This window comes from Castor canadensis, chromosome 1, assembly GCF_047511655.1.
Source record: "Castor canadensis chromosome 1, mCasCan1.hap1v2, whole genome shotgun sequence".
Taxonomy (NCBI): Eukaryota; Metazoa; Chordata; class Mammalia; order Rodentia; family Castoridae; genus Castor; species Castor canadensis.
Genome location: NC_133386.1, coordinates 119622563 through 119645659, shown reverse-complemented (window position 1 = coordinate 119645659; position 23097 = coordinate 119622563). Strand labels below are relative to the sequence as shown.

The 23097-nt window shown below is 36.9% G+C and overlaps 1 protein-coding gene across 5 annotated transcripts in view; it reads right to left on the bottom strand.

The window, feature by feature from the left end:
- Grm5 (glutamate metabotropic receptor 5) overlaps nt 1–23097 on the bottom strand; it is a 479762-nt gene that overhangs the window by 108930 nt on the left and 347735 nt on the right. For all 5 annotated transcript variants that reach the window (XM_074081467.1, XM_074081456.1, XM_074081481.1 and 2 more), the window contains one exon: nt 22850–23085. In XM_074081467.1, the coding sequence (XP_073937568.1) occupies nt 22850–23085 (236 nt within the window). The remainder of the gene's footprint in view (nt 1–22849; nt 23086–23097) is intronic.

Here is a 23097-nt window from a genome sequence, read left to right as displayed (position 1 = left end):
CCCCTGCCTTACGAAACTCCTCATGCACTCCTCCCTTGCCATTGGGACCTCTATAGGCACCTGACTCTACACAAGTTCCCCTTCCTACACACACCTATTATATCCCACTCTCAACATCTCAGTCCAACTTTTCTCTCTCCTGTCATATCGACGTCACAGTTACAGCATAACTGGCGTCCCCCTCGGGGCTATATTTCTGGTGCCACAACACCCTACACTCCTGCATAACTCAAACTACTCCTGGGCCCTGCATACTGGTAATCATAGTTCCCCAACTACTCTTTATGGGGAAGCTGAATTCTCCCTCCTATTCGGCACTCGACCAAAGCGCATTGCCTTCTTGCCCGTTATGGTGGGTATAAGTTTGGCAACCTCCGTTGCCGCTGCAGGCTTCGCAGGGGGAGCTCTTAGCCATAGTGTTATTTCAGCAAGGGACTTTGAGGAGAGCTTACAGATCACCCTTGAATCCACCTCGGCCTCACTGGCCTCCCTTCAGTGTCAGCTCACCTCTCTAGCTCAGGTGGCCCTCCAAAATTGTAGGGCTTGGACCTCTTAATGGCTGAAAAAGGGGGCACCTGTTTCTTCCTCCAAGAGGAATGTTGCTATTATGTCAATGAGTCCGGAATTGTGGAACAAAATGTCAAAAGGTTAACAGACTTGGCCGAGGACCTCCTAAAGAGACCCACTAAAAACACCCTAACTGATCTGCTGAGCTCTCCTCTCGTCACCTGGCTCCTGCCTTTCTTGGGTCCTTTGCTTATGTTCATTACTCTCTGCACCCTCCTACCCTGCTTACTACGGTTTCTCAGTTCTCAGGTGAACAGAATCTCTAACCAAACTTTCAACCAGCTTCTCCTTCAGGGATATCACCCCCTCATAGCTCAGCCGGAGGACACCCACGATGAACCCTACCGGGACACTGGACTATGAGCCACTTCAATCTCTTACAAGGTGCCTACTGCAGTTCCTTGATTCCCTACGTGAGGACAGCTGGCTAATACCTGCCATACGAGGCCCAGAGGAGTGGCTGGAGACCATTTACGATCTATGGCTACAGGGAACCTTTATCGAATTCAGGGAAGAGGAAATTTTCACCTTTGGAGCCTGGGTGTATGCCGTTATGAGACTCACTACTCCGACGCCATCTGCCAACTAGCCCTCCCTTCCCCTACGCTGCCCCTTGCCAGCTCGAGGAAGCCAGAGTGAACACAACGCCCCCTTCCTTAACAAACAAAAAAGGGAGGAATGTTGGCAATAATGGCGCCGATAGATTTAGGTTCTTATTGCACCCTTAAGCTTCCGTTTCCCAGGGTCATGGTTCTGCCTCAAGTCTAGCCTGAATCTTCCTTCTGCCCCAACCTCCAATCAGCATGAACCAGAAGATCCTAGCCAATCAGATCATGCTGAGTCTCACTGAGGGGTATTTAAGCCCCTACCCCCACCCTCTTTCTTGGCTCTCTTGGCCCTCTCCCTCTCCCACCCGGCAATAAAGAATCTCTTGGCCAGATCACTCCTCTCCACGTGGTCATTTTGGGGCCCATATTTCCAACACAAATTATTTGAGAAAGAAAATTCAGATGTTAAATTCAACTCACTGATCCTGGTTGTCCTCATCTGGGATAGCAGATGCCTTGCACCTGGAGGCTGATTTCACAGAGGAAAACACCCTCCAATTACCTGTGACTATTTGCATGTGGTAATTCAATTTAGAGAAAGAATCTTCAAACGAATTTTCCCTTCTCTCTTGTCTGCTGGATAAGCTTAATTAAATATTGCCTGAGAGTGTAAGAGGAAACCCTACCCAATGGCTACTTCTGTTCCTCCCCCAAAGATACTAAAAAACATGAGGGGATTGGGAGGGAAGAAAGAATGGCAATAGGGAAATTGGAAGAAGGAACTGAAAATGTCAGGTACTAAGAGAAACCTGACTGCACAAAACTTGCCATGTGTTTATGAGACAATTAATTAAAGCATCAGTGTTGTCTTACAAATCTTTCCACATGATGTCCAGTAGCTAGTTTTCCAGGACTTAAAACCATCCCCCTTTTGAAGTGATTTACTGTGTGTCATACTTTTCCATTTTCCTTTGTGGTAGAAGCAAAGATAGGGTTTTGATGGTGCTAATGATGGAGGTCCAGTCACTGCCCTAGCTTACTCCGTTTTCTGTCTCCATTTTGTTTCTTTTCCTTCTGTCTTAGTTCTCTCGAGTCTTTCTCCCTTAAAGTTTCCTTGGATCCCAGGAAAAAACAAGCTTGATTAATGAACATCTTAAGACAATGGACGAAAACTATCCCCTAAGAAACAGAGAACTTCTTGGTACCAAAAAAGCTCGGCATGGCCAATCCTGAGATAACGGCTAGAAGTAATGATCAATCAGACCATGGTCAGCCCAAGATGAACTGGACTGATAATGTGGAAAACCCCAATCCCTGCCTTTTCTTCTTTTTCCTATATAATGCTGAGATAGTAAGAAGCACATGGAAGACAGATTTTAGATCATTTAGACCTCTGTTCGTCCCACTGTAGTCACATTATTAATAAAACTCTTTTCTTTCCTTCACCACTGCTTGGCTCCTTAATTGACATTTTGGGATGGGCAGCCAAGCCATCCCTGAGTCTTGTTTTTTTTTTTTTTTTTTTTTTTTTTGCAGTACTGGGGTTGAACTCAGGGCCTTGTGCTTACTAAGCAGGCACTCTACTACTTGAGCCACTTCGCCAGCCCAGCATCCCTGAGTCTTTTGGGACTTCCTAGAGCCAGCTCTTATTCCCTCCCTAACTGTAGTAACAATAAGAGTATATTACTGCTCTGGAATGCTGGACTAGAGAATCCTTCAAAGCAAAGCCACTCCACTGAATGAGGTTCACTGATAAGGTATAGTCTTACCAAATAATGACTCATCTGAAATGTGAAATTAAAATGTCTTCTAATTATTCAAATTACAATCATTTGGAATGAAATAAACTTAAATTCAAAATCCAAGGTCCCTTATCCCTAGATTAAAATCTTAAAATAATAGAAATTGGCAGCTCTATCAGCGACAGATTAAAGAGTTTGAGTACCAAAGATCAAGAGAGCCAGGCTTTCTAATATGCAGGCAAGTTGGTTTATTATCCTGACCTCACTGACAGAAGAAGGAACACATTTCAGATGAGAATGTGATTCTCTTTAGGGCATTTCCACAGCAAAAATGAATGGGTAAAAGTGAACAGGCCATACCTGTTTCCTCAGTGTTTGACTCTGTGCTGATGGTACACTCTACTGAGGGTAACCCAGTCACTATTCTAGACTCTAGCCAAATTATTTCTCCTTTTTTTTCCTCAGTAAAGGAGAATTAGGTGGATTACTTCCTCTAGAGGGACCACAGTTTGAAATTAATGTTAAAAATTATTAAGCACCAGCATTGTGCCAGCATTATCCTATAGAATTGTGGGCGTGAAATGACTGTGCACTTCCCTCCTTGGAGGCTATAATCTAAAGAAAATGTTGAGATAACGCTGTTAACAACAATAGAAACTAAATGAAACAAATAAAAATAACTTCCCAGAAAAGAAGAGGTAATTTTTAACTTATAGCAAGTAAGACTGTAACGACTAGTCCAGTGCAGATAAACCAGTGAAATGCTATGAAACTCAGAAACAATAGGTGGAAAGTACCACTGAATATCACAAAAATAGAGCAGGTGTTAAATAGCTGGCTCATTTTTAACCAGGTGGCCTCATGTTAAAGTTTTGGATACATATTTCCTGGCTCATAGCTTCTAGTGGCTCTGTAAGTTGAGAGAAGTTTTTACAGGTTTGACCAGATGTAAAGATATTCCCAAGACTACAGAGCTAGAAAATGGCAGCAAAGTAATGCTAAACTTGGTTTCAAATATGCCATGGTCACCTAGCCCAGCATAGATAAGGTTTTCTAGACCATAAGACAAGTTGAATGCTGTTTCTATATTTTGCTAGAATTTCTCAGATGCAACATATGCTAATTAAAGGAGAATAAGCAAAACATTCTAACCTGAAACATTTATGGCAACAAGAGTTTGCGGACAGCCTATAAATGTACAAAATGCTTATGAGTTTTTCTGCTGTGACTAATAGAGACTTGTGACTTCCATTTGTGTGAGTTTCATTTCTCTATACAAGGTAATTTTTGACTGAGTTAGTTTTTGGAATTACATTTTTATTTTTATTTATTTATTTTTTTGCGGTACTGGGGTTTGAACTCAGGGCCTACACCTCCAACTACTCGACCAGCTCTTTTTCGTGATAATTTTTTTCAAGATAGAGTCTCATGAACTCTTTGTCTGGATTGATTTGAATCACAATCCTTATCTCTGCCTCCCAAGTAGCTAGCATTACAGGCATAAACCACCGGCACCTGAGTAAATTTTAGGATTCTTAGTGCTGTGAAAGTACTAGAAAAAATATTATGCTAAAGAAACATTCCTAACAATGATATAATTTATTAAATTATATAATGTATATAAGTATATAATGAAGCCCTAATCACTAACTTTGGAAGATAGTTGAGAGCATGAGGGCAGGGATCTTTTAACGAAATCAAAAAATCTTCTTTTAGAAGCAGAGCTCTTGCTCTCTCCCTCTCTCTCTCTCTCTCTTTCACACACACACACAGACACACACACACATGGAGACACAAGGAGGAGGCATTCTACAAGCCAGAAAGCAGAAATGAAACAAGCTCTAATCAGAACCCACCCATGTTGGCACCCTGATCTTGGAATTTCTGTCTCCAGAACTGTGAAAAAATAAATTTTTGTTGTTCAGTCTACCCAATGTAGGTATGTTGTGATAGCAGCTCAAGCTGGCTCAGACAATATGTCAAGTGCTTTGAGGGCACCATTCCATGTTCTACTAAGATCTCTATCAGGTATGCATTTAATATCATCCCAAATTTATAGCTGAGGAAAGTGAAGAAAAAAGAGCTTAAGCAATTTGTTCAGTGTCAAAGATCTATTAAGTTGCAGAGCCAGGAAATAAATCTAACCTTTCAAATGCCAAAGCTTGTCCAAAACCACATTGCTATGATGTCTTCAATGTGTATGCCTTTCAGTTTCTATAAACCCACCATGCATGAATCAGTCAATTTAATCACATTTATTAATATATGCATCTACCTTATGTTTCTTTGTGGAAACTTTTTAGGCATAATAGACCCTGTTCTTCCTGCAGTTATGATATGAAAGATGCACAGTACAGGAAGTTTTCATTAACCTCTAGCTTTGACTTCTTTATGCCTCAGTCCAGGCTTCTAGCATTCTATTTACTGTTAGTAATTTTGCATCAAGGATTCTTCATTATACTGCATATTACTAAGATGTTTGTCAGACTTCTTACTTATCTATAAAGAGTTACCTGTGTAACTTCAGACTTGAAATATTCTAGGTAGAGTTTATCCTCTCTATGAAGAATTACTACAATTAGACAAATTTCCTATTTTCCCATTCTCTATTAAATTTTTCTCAATCATCTAAATTTGATACCTTGACGTGATCCTTGCCTGCTCCCCTTTTCAGTTCCACAAAGGGTCTCCAAGTTTACCCCACTCTTTTTTTGTCTTAAAATAGAAGCTACTATGAAATTCTCAAATTCCCAGAAACTAAAATATAGTAAATTTTCTTTCTCACATCAATGCTAATCTCTCCCTCATCTAAAAAACACTGAATAGTCCTCTCAGATTAACCTTTTTAAATGTGGTCCTTGATTATATAATTTTCTTCCCCTAAAATATTTGACAATTGCCTATTACACTTAAAGAAATTCATCTAGGTATGGTGGCACATACCTGCCATTCCAGCTACATGGGAGGCATAACTAGTAGGATCAACCCAGGCATAAATGCAAGACTCTATTTCAAAAGTTACAAAAGCAAAAAGGACTGGGGACCTGGCTTAAGTGGTAGAAAGCCTGCCTTTCAAGTGCAACATCCTGAGTTCAAATCCCAGTATTGCCAAAAAAATCCACAAATCATGGTCTAGCTTGCATGATTCTTAAAAAATTTTTCCCTACTTTCATTCCCAGACTTATCTATTTGTACAGGACACTTCTACTCGGTTTGAACTTGTTTTCCATCTATTACCAGTTTGCTTAATCTTCTATGCTTAAAATAAATACTTTTCTTCTAACTCTCCTACTCACAATCCAGCTAAACACAGCAGCACTCAACTCAAATGCTAACTATACCATTAAGTACCAGTCACCCCAGACACAATCTTCTCTTCCTTCTTCAGTTACATTTCAATCATTTTCTACTTATCATATGTAACCTGTATTAAAGAAATCTCCAAATTCTAAAATACATAAAGGAAGAGATTAGTCATTAACTAGTCTTTGAATCCTCTTATATGACTCTTAAAACTGGCTCAGGAGCTTGGTTAGTGGATGTTTAAAAAAATGATAATTTGATAAAATATAGAGGAGTATAATAAATACCCTGAATTTGTATCAATACTTTGTTCATTGAAAAGAATCAGGTGCCATTTAGGGAGTATTTAGTATCCATTCTGATGATCGTGATGCCCCAAGCTAACCAGTAAAGTATTTTGGAAGCAACAGCTCAACTCTCTTGGATATACTCCAAAAGAAATTGAATTGAGAGGGACAGTGGGAGTCACCATGGTAACAGATGGAGCCTCTAATTCTTGTAGTCACTTTAGTAAAAACTCGCATTTAAACACTGACAAAAGCCTGGAAATTGCTGCCCATTTGGAATAGTGGGAAGGTATAGCAAGTTAAGGTAATTAAGAGCTGCTATGACAACCCTCAAATGTCCAGTAGCTTAATGTAATAGCAGTACATTTCTTGCTCACATAGCACCTGAAGCAGACGGTGAATCTTCCAAATGACTCAGGGAATCAAGCACTTCCTGTCATATGACTTTGACATACTGAATTCTTATTTCCAGTCTCATGGATGTAGGAGTGGGAAAGGAGAGGAATGTAGTCAAAAGGTCTATAAATCTCACACATCACTTCATTCCATATTCTGTTGTCCAATACTGGTCAGGTACTTCAAGGTAGGTTTGCAAATGAAGCTATCCTATGGACTTAAGGAAAGAGAAATAAGCTTGTTGAGCATTTAGCTTATCTTGACCACACCAAGGCTTGAGTACTGGAGGAATTTGACACTTGACATCTAATATCTGAGGATCTGTAAATATTCAAAAGACAGCTTGTGTGTCATAGTGTGGTGAAGTGATAAGGAGCTGAGAACTGAACCAAATAGTACAGCAAGCATCCTACCACTTATCTGCACCCATAGCCACAGAACTAAATTCCCATACTTTTGTACCTCTCAGAACCCAATATTTGATGTCTTTTTTATTGTGATAAAAACAAACTCTGCATTAATGATTTTTCAGTAGTGTTAAGAATATTCACACTGTTGTGAAACTGAGCTCTGAAACATTTCCATTTTGTAAAACTGAAACTCTACACCCATTAAACAACAATTTCCTCCCACTTCTTCCCCACAGTCCTTGGTAATTGCCTTTCTGTTTCTATGACTGTGATTGCTTCAGATACTTTATAAGAGAGAAATCACTTAGTATTTTCCTTTTTGTGTTTGGCTTATTTTGCTTGGCATAGTGTCCTCAAAGTTCATCCACTTTGTAGCCTGCATCAGGATGTCCTTTTTCTCTTAATGGTTGCATAATACTCATTCTGTATTTACCACACTTTCTTTATTCCTTTCTTAATGAACATTTAGATTGCCTCCAGTCTGTGACTATTAATAATGCTGCAATGAACATGTGTTTGCAGGAGATTCTGCTACAAATTATTTTTTTTTTGTAGATGTGTTGGGTGGGGGTATGTTGTGGCATTTACAAATGTTCTTATAATATATCAAATATATATCATACTTGAATTCACCCCCTCCATCATTGTCCTTTATTCCCCGCCCACTACTCCTGGAACAGTTTCAACAGGTATCACTTTTCCATTTACAGACCTGTGTACACAGTATTTGCACTGTATTCACCCATCCATTCCCTTTCCTCTCCCACTGAGGGAACAGGTCCTAGTCAACTACTTTGTATTGTTATTAATTCTCAAACTCAGATATTTTACTTGTGCCTCAAACTTACCCAGAGCCTGCACTTTACCTCTTCCACCTTATGTCTACTTCTTTCTAGTACCTTTTTTCTTTGCTTCAATCAGTCTAATCCACTCATGTCTCTGAACATTTCATACAAATTTCAGAGGTAGGGTAGTGTGTAAATTAGAATTCTGTCATTACTGACCATGGTCCAAGAGAGGAACTCTTCATAATAGACTCTTCGACTCCAGCTCTACCTTCCACTCACTCAGGCTGCTCTTTTCCTTGGCCTTTCCACATCATTTATCCACATCATAGCCGCATTGTCTGTTCTAATTGTTCTTAGATACTGTGACATGCTCTGATGTTTCCTGTTCATAGATTCCATGATGCTTACTAGTTGAATTACACATTGCAGCACTGATAACCTGGCAGATTCTACAGTAGAGTGATGTGTCAGGCAGAATGATAACAAAACCAGAAAACAAAAAACAAAACAAAACAAAACAATTTAGTTCAAGGCTTTCTTTTGCCCAAAAATGGCTTCTTATTTCACTGAGGTAAAGGTCAAATTTAATGTAATGGAAAACATGGCTCTGTAGCATGGCTCTTACCTTTTGTTACCTCTGTCATTATCTACTAGTTCACACTGGCCTCCCAACTGTTACCTAAAGTACAATGGCTGCCACACCTTCTTAGACTTTACACCATGATTTCCTACTTCTCAGTCATCTTTCCCCTTGTACACAAGTCTTCATTGCTCCCTCATCCCTTTCTGGACTTCATACAGAAACACTTTCTCAGTAAAGCCATCTTTGGCCATTATATTTAAATCATATCCTTTCAACATTCTAAGTTCCATTTTCCTGCTTTATTTTTTGCATAGTAAGGATCATCACATATTGTGTATTTTATATTTATTTTGTCTTGACCTATTTTCCTGTAATAAGAATGTATGCTCTGGGAAGACAACTGTTTTTATCTGTTTTGTTTAGTGTTATAACTCCAGCATTTAGGAAAAAAAAGTAATAATGAGTGGCAAATAGGCACTCAGCATGTACTTGCTGAAAGTATAGACATTTTTTTCTAATTTTAATAGTGTACATTTTACTCCTGAGAAGAACTTAGATTCTCCGAAGTCAGGCACCAAATCATTGCCCAAGGTTGCAAGGACTTTATAATTTATTAATGCAAATTATCTTTTAATATTTAAGCTCTTTCACATAATTTTCTTAGTGACCCTGTCTTTGATAGAAGACTCTTGTCACTTCAGTGTCACATCACAGCTGTAGGGGACAGTCACTTCTTTATTTCATAGCTGTCTGGCCTGGGTGCCAGTCCTCTACAATTTTTAAAGGTTGTGACACTGGCAATTACTGAAATGTCAAGACATTAGGCCAATCATGAGGAATGTGGGAACAACCACCCACATAGTTGCCATGGTAATGCAGGTAAACTCATATATTGTGTCTGACACCAACCACAAAATTAAAATTAAAATAACTCTGTATTGGCTCAGGCAATGGCACCTGTTGTAAGACAGTATACTCTATGGAATCACATTCAATAATACTAAAACTTGGGGATGCAGAGTTCTTAGTGTCATTTTTTAGTGTCCTTTAACCATCTTTTCAAGCCTGAAGATTATTGGAAAATATATTTGCTAATATTACATGTTGCATTTCCTTTCTCTGCATTTATTTATGTGAAATTATATTTATTTACAATGCTCCATATGCTGTTTCTAAACATGTGTACATTATGCAGTACTCAAATCATAATAAACCTATCTATGTCCTGAAGCATTTGTCAATTTTACATGTCGCATTTCTTTCCCACAATAACTTAAACACAGATATTTTTAAAAATGCAGTCTCTTGTGGTAACTTTCCAAGTACAAAATTTTAATATAACATTTCTCAAGATCTTTTGATAGCATTTTTGCATATACCATGTTATTTTATTCTCAGAATGACTCCAAAATCTAAGTCTTATCTGAGTTATGTCACTGTAGAAGGCTGAGCCAGGAGCCCAAGGCTCAGGGGAGTGAATGGTGGCTGACTGTAACCCAGGCCTCCAGCACAGTTCTCACTGCTGCCCATCACTCATCACTCAGCACGGCTTGGCAGCCACCAAGATGCTAGAAGAGAATAATGTCCAGGTGGGGCAAATGGATGAGTACAGGGAATAGACATGACAGATAGGGATTTGGCCATTAGAGGGTTATTTTATATGTTTATACATATCTACATATATGTATATACATAATGTCTTCAAACATGTATGGGTAGCTTTATTGAAGTATATTTGCCATATAATAAACTATCCATATTGAAAGTAAATATTTTAATACATTTTCCTATTTGTATACTTCCTTGAAACAATTCCTATCACCACGAGCAACATATCCATCACCCCAACAAGTCTCCTGCATGTTTGTAACCCTCACTCCCCCTTTCCCATAACTGAGAAACCATTGATCTGCCATTACTTTTCATTTTATAGTTTCAGAGAAGTTGAATAATACAGTAGGTACGCTTTCTTTTCCTTACTTCTATGAGTCACATAATTACTTTGATTTTGCCATCTTACACATATACTAAAACAAGTGTCTACTCAGATTTTGGTTGAAGTTCTTTAATTTTATAGATCAATTTTAGACAAATTGACAATTTAGGATTGAGTCATCCTATAGTATTTCTATTTGTGTTAGTTACTTATCTTGTCACTGTGACTAAACACTTGAGAAAAGCAATATAAAGGAGGAAAGTTGTATTTTGACTCATGGTTTCAGAGGGTTCAGCCCATGGTCACTTGGCCCCAAGCACTTGCAGAGAACATCATGGCAGCAGGAGAGCTGTTGATCTCATAACTAATAGGAAATAGAGAGGAGGAATACAGGAAGGTGCCACTACAAAATGTATCCCTCAACTATACATTCCAAGAAAACTCCTTCCTCAAACAAGCCCCCAACTCCTACCTTTCCATGCCTCCTAGTAATGGCATCATGTCACACATTTATCAAGGCATTAGTTCATTCATAAGTCAGAACCCTCAGGCCTAACTGGGTCTAGAAAGGCCATCATAGCTACACCTACGGTGCACCTTACTAATCCAGTCAAAGTATTTCTTAATCCAATCAAGATGGTGATAAAAATTGTCCATCACATTGTTTATTTAAATAGTCAATATTTCTGATCAATGTTTGGAGGTTTTCAAGGTGCAAGTCTGCATATCTTTTACCAAATACACCTCTCAGCATTTTATATTTTAAACATTATTTTAAATGACATTGGTTTTCTCAGGATTTATGAGATATACTTGAAAAATTTAAAAAAATATATATTTAAGGTATAAAAAGTGTTTTTTTATTATACAAATACATAGTATGACAATTGCCACTGCAAAGCTAATTAATACACCCATTACCTTAAACAGTGAGAGCATTTCAGTGATGTCAACTCTCAGCAAATTTCAATTATGCAATAGAGTATTGTTAACTGCAGACACCTGTACATTAGCCCTCTGAAATTTATACATCCCCCAAAATCAAACATCTGAATCCTTTGGTTACCATCTCCCTTCACCCCTACCTCCTAGTCCTGGCAATCACCAACATACTTTGCTTTTATGAGTTTGACTCCTGTTAGGTTCTGCATATAAGTAAAATCATGCAGTATTTGTCTCTTTGAGTCCTGTATTTTACTTACTATAATGTTCTCTTGGTTCCCCCATGTTTTCACAAAATGACAGGATTTCCTTCTTAAAAGCTGAATAATATTCCACTGTGTTTGCATACATATCATACATTTATATTATGGTACATATATATCACGTTTTCTTTATTCATTCATCTCTTGACAGACACTTAGCTCTGTTTCCATTTCTTTGTTATTATGAGTAATACCACAATGAACATCAAGGTGTATATATTCCTTTGAGATACTGGTTTCATTTTTCTTTAGATAAAAGCCAAGAAGTGGGCTTTATGGATCATAAAATAATTCTTTTTATTTTTGGAAGCATGTCCATCGCTGTCTATAACAGCTATACCAATTTATACTCTCCCAACAGCATATAGAGGTCCCTTTTTTCTGCATCCTCACCAACACTTAACTTCTGTCTTTTTTGATAATAGATATTTTAATATGTTGGACTGACAGCTCATTTTGGTTTTGATTTACATTTTCTTGATGATTTTTGATGTTGCACATCTTTTCATATAGCTGTTGGATATTTGCATATTTTCTTTTGAGAAATAGCTATTCAGATCCTTGCTTATTATAATCAGGCTATTTGAATATGAATACTTTATCAGACACATGCCTACAAATAATTTCCTACATTCCATATGTTGCCCTTTTACTCTGTTGTTTTACTTGCAGTGTGAAAGCTTTTAGTTTGATGCAATCCTATTTGTCTGTTTTTTCTTTGTAGTCTGTGCTTTAGTTGTCATATCCAAAGAGTCATTTCCCAGACCTGGGTCAACAAGATTCTACCTTTTATTTTCCTCTAATATTTTCATGTTTCGAGGTCTTAGGTATAAGTCTTTAATTTATTTTGAGTTGATCTTCATATATGGTGAGTGGTAAGGGTTCCAGTTTATTTTATCTCTCTTTTTTGATTATTGCTGGGCTGGGTGGGAGTACAGTGTAGCATTTACAAAGATTCTTGCAATTTATCAAATATGTCATATTTGAATCTACCCTCTCCACTGCAGTTCATTCTTTTGCATGTGAACATCCAGTAAATGGTACTAATTTTTTTAAACTTTTAGTTTCTGACTATTTACTGCTATTATATAGATATAAAATGATTTTGTGTATTGATTCTGTATCCTGGAAACTTTATAAACGCACTAGAATTTTTCTTTTTTCTTTTTTTTTTTAAATAACACCAGGTTTTCTAAATGGGTAATCGTGTCATATATTAATAAAGACATTTTTTATTTTCTAAATTTCTTAGGATGGGTAATTGATTTCAGCTTATTTTTCTAATATGCCCATATAATTCTATCGAGTTTCCCTGAAGTATGCTTCTGGTCTCTGAAGTGTATGTTTTTTCAGTTTGACTGCTGGCGAGGGATACTCTGCCCGATCCCTTAGGACTTTAGGCAGCATTGTGTTCTCCAATCTTTTTTTGGCGGTTCTTTCTTAGTTTTCAGATCTCATTCTCACATGCATGTGTAAACAAGTAAATACTTAGTTTATATTTCCAGCATTCTGTTTTCATGTAGTTCTCTGCTCTGTCCCTGTGTTATGCAAACTATAGCTTCTTTGGTCATCCCAATTTAGTTGCTTGTTCTCAATTCACCTCATTTATTTCCTGTATCTGAAAAATAATTATTTCACATTACTTGATGTCTAGTGTCTTCAGAATTGTTGTTGTATGTGTTTACTACTTTTTTGTTATTTCCAGTAAAAGAGCAAATTCATTCTTTATTACTTTATTAGAAGTAGACATTCTCCAATACATCATCATATTTAAGTTATATTTGAGTTCTTTAAATTAGGCATGTTTGTAATAATCAATGAAGAAAATGAAACTCAGAAAAGCTTAGTAGTGGTTGCAGGCTGAGTTTCTTTGTAAGTTTTTTTATCTAAATCCCATGCCTTGTACTTCTCTGCCTCAAGCAACAGGTCCAACAAACTTCTTAGGACTCTTTTTGGTTTATTTTAAACATACTTAACACATCTGGGTTCAAATCCCAGTCTTTAGAAGTCTGGGGGTACAATTTCTAAATCAATGGATTTCTTTGAATATTTTTTTGATGATGGATATATATCGTAGAAAATCACTTGTAAAAACATTTGTATGGAGAATGATTCCCATTTCTTAAGCTCAGGAATTCAAGTGAGATTAGTATCAGATTGTTTTTCTCAAAACTTTCATATTTGGGGTCTTGATATGAATATGATCTAAGATAATGTTGGAAAGTATCAAAATATAAATAATCCAAGAACTATATTAAGCTAATTTTATCACATAATAATTCCAACTGGCTGAATAATCTGGCTGATATAAAGAAACAAATGGACTTTTCCTCAGGAGAATTTGCACACAATCAGGGCAAGGTGACCAGAATTCTTCTTTAATATGTGTTATAAATATTTTTCTAGAAAGTCTGTCCTAAAGTGTGGGGATAATCAATATTACATAAGAAGATGAACTCAGAGTAAAAATCAAAATAAAGGTAATGGTGGCTTAAAGAGAGATTTTTATGTCATTTTTTTTTTCCTACAAAATCAGAGAGCAGGAGGGCAAAACAGATTATGCCAGAAAGGCGGGGGTTGGTACCAGTGGGAGGGGGTAGGGGGCAAGGGAAGTGGGTAGATGGGTGAATATGGTGCAAAAATGTGTACCCGTGTGTAAATGCAAAAATGAGCCAGGCACTGGTGGCTCATACCTATAAGCCTAGCTACTCAGGAAGCAGAGATCAGAAGGATCGCAGTTCGAAACCAATAGTTTGTGAGACCCTAACTCAAAAAAAAAAAATCGCAAAAAAAAAAAAAAAGCCGGAGTGCCTCAAGTGTAGGCTTTGAGTTCAAAACCCAGTACCGCCCCCCCCAAATACCTGTTGAAACCATTCAAGGATTGGGGGGGGGATAAAGGAGAGCAGTGGAGAGCACGAATGCCAAGATGATATATTTGATATGTTGTAAGAACTTTGGTAAATGCCACAATGTACCCCTACCCAGCACAACAATAAAGAAAGATTTCTAAAGTCATCTACAGTGGAGCTGGTCATTTTCCAACATGCTCAGATATATGGAGTATCTAAAATGTGAATAAGAAATTATCTCCAATAAATGTAAATATGGAATCCTTTTTTTCTTTCTTTTTCCAGACTGGATTACAGTTCTTTCCAAACACACTTCTTGGATAAGCTCACATCATGCAAAGATGAGGCATCGCTAACCTGGCATTAGTTATGGCATTTAGTTTGCTTTATTTGGACCTTGCAATACTGTTCCCATAGTCAGCAACTACTCAGATAATTGTTTCCCTCAATAGTCTGTGATGGGGTACATTGTGGCATTTACAAAAGTTCTTACAATATATCAAATATATCATAGTTGAATTCACCCCCTCCATCATTCTTCTTTATCCCCTCTCCCCCAGTTCCCAGAATAGTTTCAGTAGGTATCTTTTTTCCATTTACATACGTATGTACACAATGTTTGCACGATATTCACCCTCCTACACCCTTTTCCCACTTCCTCCCCATTCCCACTGGCATTGACCCCCTGCCCCCAGGCAGAACCTGTTCTGCCTTCCTATTCTCCGATTTTGTAAAAGAAAAAAAAAAGACATTTTTGCTTAAGATTGCTACACAGGGTGTTTCCACGTAGCACTTTCATGTATATATGTATCATAGCTGATTTGGTTCATCTTCTCTGTTTTTCTTCTTTCTACCTTAGTCCCTTTCTTATGGTTGTTTCAACTGGTTTAAAAATTCCAAATTCATTCTGGGATAGAGAGCACCTCAACCATATTCACCTTAACATCTTCTTTTACCCTCCCTTCTCATATGTGACCTCCCCTTAGCATGACCTATTTTTCATAATATTGTTGTATTTGTATTAGGTCTGTATTCCACATATGAGAGAAAACATGAAGCTTTTGGCTTTCTGAAACTAACTTCACTTAAGATGATGTTCTCCAGCTCCATCCACTTACCAGCAAATGAAAATATTTCATTCTTCTTTGTGGCTGAATAAAATTACATTGCATGTAAGTACCACATTTTCTTAATCCATTCATCAGTAGTGGGGCATCTGGGCTGTTTCCATGGCTTAGCTATTATAAATAATGCTGCAATAAACATGGGTGTGCAGGTGCCTTTGTTGTAACCTGACTTCAGGTATATCCCTAAGAGTGGAATTGCTGGATAGTATGGTAGCTCTATTTTTAGTTTTTTGAAAAACCTCCATACTGTTTTTCATGGTGGTTGCACTAATTTACATTTCCACCAGCAGTGTATGAGGGTTGCTTTTTCTCCACATCCTCACCAACATTTGTTGTTGTTTGTGTTCTTGATGGCAGTCATTCTACAGGAGTGAGGTAGAACCTTAATGTTTTGATTTGCATTTTCTTTATGGCCAGGGATGTTGAGCATTTCTTCATGTGTTTCTTTAGCCATTTGGACTTCTTCTTTTGAGAAAACTCTGTTCAGTTCTTTGCCCATTTCTTCATTGGGTCATTGAATTTTTGAGAATAGTTTTTTATACTCCCTGTATATTCTGATTATCAACTGAGGGATTGATAATCAATGTTTCGTTTTGTTTTTTTCTAGTCATGTTTTAGTTTGAGAGATGCTCAAATATTTTGATCTATGGCTAGACTACTAATGGACATTTTAAAAGGCAAAAAGATAATAAAACATAAAATTCTGAATGTTGAATAAGGAAGTATCCTCTAACTAACTCACTGAAATCCTAGTGAAGCATACTCATCAGAGAGAATGCATGCAACTCCAGCTGGAAACTTTCAGTAACAGAAGGGGAAACACTTCAAAGCTACTACAAACTTTTTGGGTTTTTTTGAGATGGCACATTGCTAACTATTTTTTCTCCCCAGTCTGGTCTGGAAATGCAATCTTTCCAATCTCTGCCTACTGAGAAGTCTGAATTACAGGTGTGAGCCACCATGCCTCATTGCTTTCAGTAATTCTTAAAATTAATGAATTATTTGTTAACCACAACAGCTGTGCAAATACATCAGCCTAAACAGGGGATAGTTCAGTCTACTGAGAATGTTCAATCACAGAAGGATTCCAGACCTATGGAGCCTCATCCCACAAATTGGAAAAGGTTGTCCCAAGTTGTCTTAAAGTCATATATTTATCTAACAATATCTATACAATATTTGCTATAGATATAAATTGTGCTAAGATTTTGAAAACAGAGGTGACTAAGTCAGGTCTTCTTGAGAAATTTATAATATAATAGAAAAAGTTATAAGTGTTTTTGTGCTGGTGAAACAATATGAAAATTTCTATTTATATGTTGATACATTACTGTGGGAAGAAATCCTAGCAATAGCAGCTGCTTCAGACTCTGTGGGGTTAGTGTCATTGCTTTCTCTGGAGTTAATAACTTTCTGTCTAGCAAAGTAACTTTATCAGCAGCTTTGGATTAAAAAGTTGAAAACCCCTCTTTAAAGGTGAAGGCAACACAAAATAGCTAAACAGCTCTACATACAAAGTGGAGAGATATTTATTTTGGTATGAAGAAATGCTGAGAAAAGAAGAGGCAAGGTTTTTTCAGAGAAGGAAGGAGAGAAATCAAGCCACATGGTAATAAGAAGCTTGTGGAGGGACAGGAGGGATATAGGGAAAATATCGTAGAGAAATTTTAGACCGGAAGGAATTCTTTTTGTATAGGACGGCCAAAGGAATTTTGAGGGGTGAGGGCATAATATTTAAGGTAAATTCTTACTGGGGCAAAACATTAGCATAGAGAAGTTCAAAGACCTATACATGAGTTTTTCTCAAAATAAATACACCTAAGTAACCACCAGTCAAGCTCATATACCCCCAACTAGAGTAATATTATGCTGTTCTAAACCTATTTACTTCATCCTCATTTTATTGCCATTAATATGGCGCACACATACGTGCCTTTGTGAGTAGGCATGTTCCTTTTTAGAGACATCAGAAAAGGGTGGAAGTAAAGATGTGCTCAGTATCTAAGCTGGTATATCATTTCAAAAAAGATAAAGATAGTAAAATGGTAAGGAAAGAGTCTCAGTGAGAAGAAACTGGAGTGTTAGAAGCCGTGAGACCATAAGATCACTGAAATTGACAAATATCTCGAGGTCTTAGCATGTACAAAAGCACAGGCACTTGATTGGGCATGTCATTTTGAATAGAAGATGGCAATCTGTTAAGTGGCTGGAGTGCACATTTTGTTAGTTTGAAGATTACAAAATATGACAAATATAAATGACAAACTGGATGAGTTTGAGCTGTTTGTGTAGACATAAGAGAACCAAGTAACCTCTTTAAGAATGGGATCAGATTTATTCCTTAGCTGATACCCTCGGGACTAATTTTCAGTACAAATAAATGAAAGAGAGTTGGTTTCAAAATGATTAGATAAGGAGATTATAATACTTGATATGAGAGATAACAAAAATTAAACTGCAACAGTAGTACAAAGTGTGAATTTAGGTAACAGTGAAAAGGAGGGAACAAATGTGGAAAATGCATGAACAGTAGAATTAAAGAGTATTCACCAGTTGACTGTGAGGGTGAAACAGGGGAGCATTATTCACTCCTGTATCTTGGGTAACTGGGGATACGAAAAGGAGGAAACCAAAGTTTGGGGTGGTGGTGGCAGAAGTTATAATGAAGTTAATTTAAGATATATGTAAGTTTGCGGTGCCCTTAGGACATACAGGTGAAAATGTCTGTGTGTTATTGTCAAAAGTGACACTTCTGAAAACTACTGGAGATGACAGGGAGAAATCACAGAAAGGAGATGGTAAATGAATGGCAGTGGGTGAGAGTATAAAGGAATGGTCTGTAAATTGATTTACAGTAGCATAGAGATTTTAGGACATAGTTTTAATTTAACTCTCGGTAAATTTTATTTCTGGGCTAAATATACCATGAGAAGACAAATCATATCTTAATTTATTATTAATTTATAATTCAAGTCTTCCATAATTGTGTAATTTAAATAAAACTTCCTGAAGTTAGTAATTGGTCAGTATTGACTATTTAGGGCAACCATCAGATGAAGTCCTGAAGTATAACTACCTAAAAAAGTGAACTGCATGTCAATAGCAGGTAAAAAAGTGTTGGGGGGTAAACAGAGTTAAATATTTGCAAGATATTTGAATATGCACAAGAATCAACTTAAAACTTTGTACTAAGTTAAGGAATCATTTCATAATTTCTATTTGAACTCTAAGTGAATTATAATGTGAAACAAAACAAAAACCTTAAGAAGTGAAAGAAAGCAATAATAAAAATAATTGGTTAATGCAAAAGATGGCAGCACAGAATGACAGGAAAGAATTTAAAAACAATTTGGTGAAACACAAAACAAATACTCCATGAGAGAAAAACAAAGATATTTAAAAACCAAGGCTCTCACTACAGAATTCCACAGTATATACATTTTTAAATGATTCTTATTCACAGTATATGAAGAATTCTTAAAATAGATATTAAAAAATATTGACCTTGAAGGCATGATCAAAAGATTTGATCATGTGACAAAAGAGAATATCAACTTTCCAATAATCATATTGATTATTATATAATATGAATTTGATTATAATTTTTAACCCATCACCTTCTATATTTTTAGTAAAGCATATTGGTTAGACTCTAGACAAATCTGAATTTAATTCTAAGTTCCAGTGCTGAATAAATATATGACTTTGAGGAAGTAATTTCGTTCCCTTAAATCTTGTCATTTTTCATCCTTAAAATGAGGATAATTACCAGGTGTGGTGGTACAGGCCTGTAATCCCAGCTTCTCAGGATACTGAGGCAGGAGGACGCTGAGTTTAAGACCTGCCTGGGTTGCACTGTAAGTTAGGGGAAAGTATGGGCAATTTAGAGAGATCATGCCTCAAAATAAAAATTTAAGAAAATGTCTGGGAATGTAGCTCAGTGGTAGAGCACTTGCCTAGAATAGGCAAGCCCTGGGTTTGATACCCAGTGCCACACAGAAAATAAAATAGAATAGCACTTTCCTCATTGAGAAGAATAACAGAGGTATTACATATCAGGTGTCCATATTTATATATCAAACAACACCTGTTTGCAGAGAAGTTTCCAAGGGAGGACTAGAGGCACCTTTCACTGTGATAGTGTCTGCTCACATGGCCCAGAGATACAGCAGCATGGTCAAGGAAAAGGTTTTACACAACAGTTTCCACAGAAACAATATTTCCATGGTAATTAAGTATAATCTTTCAGGACTATATCTAAGCAATACCTCCAGCAAAGGAAGAGAGAACCAAGAAATTATTTAAGTGAAAAGGCATTCAAATAAAAAGGAGTGGGGAAAGAATATTAGTACAGAAGAGAGTGCAGGCCAGCTGTAAAAATTCCCTTCAGTGTACACTGGGGAGGGGCTCTCATCCAGCCCTTATTAAAAAGGAAGTGAAGATGAAACAATTCACTCTTATAACTCTTTCAACATAACTACAGTAATCTTTTCACAGACATAGAACAGGAGCACAGGAGATCTCCAGAGAAGAAAGAAGTGTGTCCTTCCAAACTAGGTAGAAAAAATTCAAATTAGCCTCAGCAATTGAAATTGTGAAACATACATGACATGGTTATTTATTCTAACACATTTTTGTCACAAAAATAAAACTAAAAATAAAGGAAATGAATAAGCATTTGAATATTTGTGACAAGAGTTAGCAGGAAATTAAGTAGGAGAAAATCGTACTCTCACCTCTCATACCATGCTTCTATGGTTCCTGGATTTCAGTGATTAGTATGTATCCAAGACAACAGTATCCTGCTTTACCCCTCATCACACAAATAGGAACACATACAAAGTTGCCACCATCTTGTTTTATCAAATGGTAACATTTAAAAACAATTGAGAACCACCATTTACTAGTTCCATCATTTTATGAAAGAATTTAGGATAAATGGGTCTTAAATTCTTTATCATTTTTAACATTCATCTATCATCTATCTATCTATCTGGCTGGCTACCTATCTATCTTTCTATCTATCTATCTATCTATCTATCTAATCTGGCTATTGCAGTCAAGCCTTTCTTTTTGGGGATTTTATTTTATTTTATAATTTTTGTATTTACTTACTATATACATTATTTGTCCCCCTCCCCTCCAGGCAGAACCTGTTCCACCCTCTTGTTCTCCAATTTTGTAGAAGAAAAAACATAAAAGATAATAAGAAAAGGATGGCATTTTTGCTAGTTTGAGATAAATTAGCTATACAGAGAGATTCCTTGTGTTGTTTCCATGCACATGTCTATTACAGCATGAATTGGTTCATCTCTACCAGACCTCTTCACTACTTCCCAGTCTCCTTGCCATAGTGGCCTTGACCAGTTTAAGATTACTATATTTGCCCCTCTATATGTGCACAATACAGATTGCTATATTGTGTGGTGAGCACATCAACCACATTCAAGTTTTTGGTTTCCTTCCCTTTCCTTATTCCTCCCATGCACAGTCACCCCTTAGTGTGACTTGTGCCCAATAATATTGCTGCATTTGTTTTAGTTCTGTAATCCACATGTGAGGGAGAACATGTGATTTTTGGCCATCTGAGCCTGGCTAACTTCACTTAAGATGATGTTCTCCAGTTCCATCAATTTACTTGTGAATAACAAAATTTCATCCTTCTTTGTGGCTGAATAAAATTCCATTGTGTATGAATACCACATTTTCTTCCTCCATTTGTCGATAGTGGGGCATCTTAGCTATTTCCATAGCTTGACTGTGCTGCAGTACACATGGACTTGTAGTAATCTGAGTCACATTCCTCCTGGAATATTCCTAGGAATGGTATTGCTGGATATTATGGCAGATCTATTTCTAGTTTTTTAAGGAGCCTCCGTACTGTTTTCTATAGTGGTTGTACTAGCTTACATTCCCACCAGCAGTGTATGAGGGTTCCTTTTTTACTCACAACCTCGCCAACATTCGTTGTTGGTGGTGTTCTTGATGATAGTCATTCTAACAGGAGTGAGGTGGAATCTTAATGTCGTTTTGATTTGCATTTTCTTTATGACCAGGGACAGTGAGCATTTTTTCATGTGATTTTTAGCCATTTGGAGTTCTTCCTTTGAAAAGGTTCTGTTCAATTCAGTTGCCCATTTATTTATTGGGTCATTGATTTTTTGGGAGTTTAGTTTTTTGAGTTCCCTATATATTCTGGTTATAGCTAGCAAAGATTTTTCTCCCATTCTGTGGGTGGCCTCTTCAATGTAGAGACCATTTCTTTTGTTGTGCAGAAGCTTTTTAATTTCATGTAGTCCCATTTGTCCATCCTTTCTCTTACTTGCTGAGCTGCTTGAGTTCTACTGAGGCAGTCCTTGCCTATACCTATTGCTTCCAGTGTATACATTGCTTTTTCTTGCATTATCTTCAAAAGTCTTTTGATGTGATATAAATATACTAACCAAATACTTTCTTTAACTCTTATTATATCATTTACAAAACTGAAATGCAAGTTTTAGCATGACTAGCTCCCTTCCTAGACACTAAGCTTTTGAAGTCAGGAATTAGTTTTCCCTGTCTTGATACCCTTAAAACTAAAGTATTTGTTGAATGATTGAATGAATAGCTCTGCTCAGATTATGCTTCCTGAAATATAATTATACATAGCAAAATAACTGATACTATTTTATGGTTTATTTATGGAAGTAAGAATTGAATCTTCTCTTCAATATTCATTCATTTATTCCTCAGACACATATGAAAGCCTTACTATGTGCTAACTGTTCAAGATAATAGAAAGAGGTAGAAGGACAAGGATGTAAAAAACAGTTCTATTCTAGAACTCAGATGATCATTTTAGAAAAATGCCTTACAGAATCATATCTAATTTCTTGAATGATATAAATAGAAATAATCTAATCATTTTAAATCTCAGCAGAGTAAACAGTTGCTCAGATATGTTTTTCATAGTGAGAATAAAACCTGTTTATCACCATTAAGTGGCAATACACTCTATTTATGTTAGAGTCTTCCTCTAACAAATTACAGCCACTATCCCCATGACACAGTTTTCGTAAATTGCAGCCTTAACCTTATCCACTTTCAATGAAATAATAAATCTGCTTACTATTGCAAGTCTTGTTGTACTTGCTGTTCTCCTGTGCAGACCCTTCCAGCCGGCACTGGAAACGATGTTGCCAAAATTCTTGAAACCAAGGATTTCTGAGGTTTGTTTCTGGACGGAGCTTCAGGTAATAGTCATCAAACCACTTGACATCAGGAGATTGGAGCTTGATTGTGATTCCACCAACAGCTTCTCGCTGATAGCCATCTGTCACATCATACCTGTCAGCCCAGCCATCACTGTGGGGAAAC